Source organism: Empidonax traillii, unplaced genomic scaffold (assembly GCF_003031625.1).
Source record: "Empidonax traillii isolate 1590-97213 ecotype Southwest subspecies unplaced genomic scaffold, ASM303162v1 scaffold5300:size8645, whole genome shotgun sequence".
Classification (NCBI taxonomy): domain Eukaryota; kingdom Metazoa; phylum Chordata; class Aves; order Passeriformes; family Tyrannidae; genus Empidonax; species Empidonax traillii.
The window spans coordinates 1-1,344 of record NW_020960493.1 but is presented as its reverse complement, the minus strand read 5'-3'; the positions used below and the strand labels follow the sequence as shown (position 1 = coordinate 1,344).

General features: G+C 60.3%; 1 protein-coding gene across 1 annotated transcript in view; it reads left to right on the top strand.

The window, feature by feature from the left end:
- Positions 1-1,337, top strand: part of LOC114073094 (trifunctional purine biosynthetic protein adenosine-3-like) — a gene marked incomplete at its 3' end in the record, with an annotated part of 8,632 nt that extends 7,295 nt beyond the window's left edge. Inside the window, exons 4-5 of the mRNA XM_027910885.1 lie at positions 300-638; positions 1,207-1,337. Coding sequence (XP_027766686.1) covers positions 300-638; positions 1,207-1,337 — 470 coding nt within the window. The remainder of the gene's footprint in view (positions 1-299; positions 639-1,206) is intronic.
- Positions 1,338-1,344: the final 7 nt, after the last annotated feature.

The window sequence follows — 1,344 nt, the reverse complement described above, 5'->3', positions numbered from 1 at the left end:
TGGGAAGGAATTGCTGGCTGGGAGGGTGGGCAGGCCCTGGCACAGGTTGGGCAGAGAAGCTGTGGCTGCCCCTGGATCCCTGGAAGTGTCCCAGGCCAGGTTGGACGGGGCTTGGAGCACCCTGGGCTGGTGGAAGGTGTCCCTGCCCATGGCAGGGGTGGCACTGGATGGGCTTTGAGGTCCCTCCCACCCAAACCCAGCTGCACAGCCCCTCCCAGGATTCTGTGACTCCCTGGATCTGCACTGGGAGCTGCTTTAGGAGTTTGGGATTAGCCCTTTCCTGGAGGTTTGTGGTGCAGGTGTTGCTGGGGTTCAGCTGCTGCCGTGGGGGGGCAGCTCTGAGGAGCTCCGAGCGCTGGGGCCGCTGCCCTGGCCGAGCTCTGCTCACTCCAGGGGTCCCCTGGGAGCCAGGAGGGAATGTTTGTGGCAGCTGGGAGCGTTCAGGAGCTGCTCCTGCTGCGGAGCTGCCCAGCCCAGCTGCTGTGTTGGTCGGCAGGTGATCGAGCACACGGCCTTCCCCAGCCGCGGCGACTTCGACAGCGCCATCGATGCCGCGCTGCGCGAGTTCTCCGTGGAGCTCGTCTGCCTGGCGGGGTTCATGAGGATCCTGTCGGGCCCCTTCGTCAAGAAGTGGGAAGGTGAGCACAGCTGGGGGCTGGGAAACTTCAACAACGGCATTTTATCGTCAGGGAAACACAAATACAGAGAGGGGACTGGATTGGCTCTGGGTGTGCAGGAAACAAGGTGATCTTTGGGGTCCCTCCCGACCCAAACCCTTCTGTGATCCCATGAAATGAGACCCTTCCATCCTGTAAGGAGCAGGGGGAGAGGAAAGGCAGTTTCCCCCTTCCCTCTCTCATTTGTGCTGGGGTTTAAGGAAGCCAAGGGCAAGGGCAGGTCTTGTAGTCCTTGATTTATTAGAAAATGTTTAAAAGAAGGCTGTGAAGACTTTAGAGCTCTGCAAACATGAGGTGCAGGGCAGGTGTTGGCTGGGGAGAGGTGATCTTCCAACCCCTGGGAATCCCTTCCTGACAGAGGATCTGCCTTGGATCTGTGTAAACCCACCAAACTGGGCAGCACTGCAGTCTGGGATATCAGAACCTGGTTTGACCTGGTTTGGCCTGATTTGACCCCTCTGTGGTTTTTGGGGCTTTGCACACCCTGGTCAGTGCTCGGGGCCGGTAAAACCCCACCGTGATCTTGCAGGGAAGATCCTGAACATCCACCCGTCCCTGCTGCCGTCCTTCAAGGGGGCCAACGCGCACCGGCTGGTGCTGCAGGCGGGCGTGCGCGTCACCGGCTGCACCGTGCACTTCGTGGCTGTGAGTACCCCCTCAGTACCCC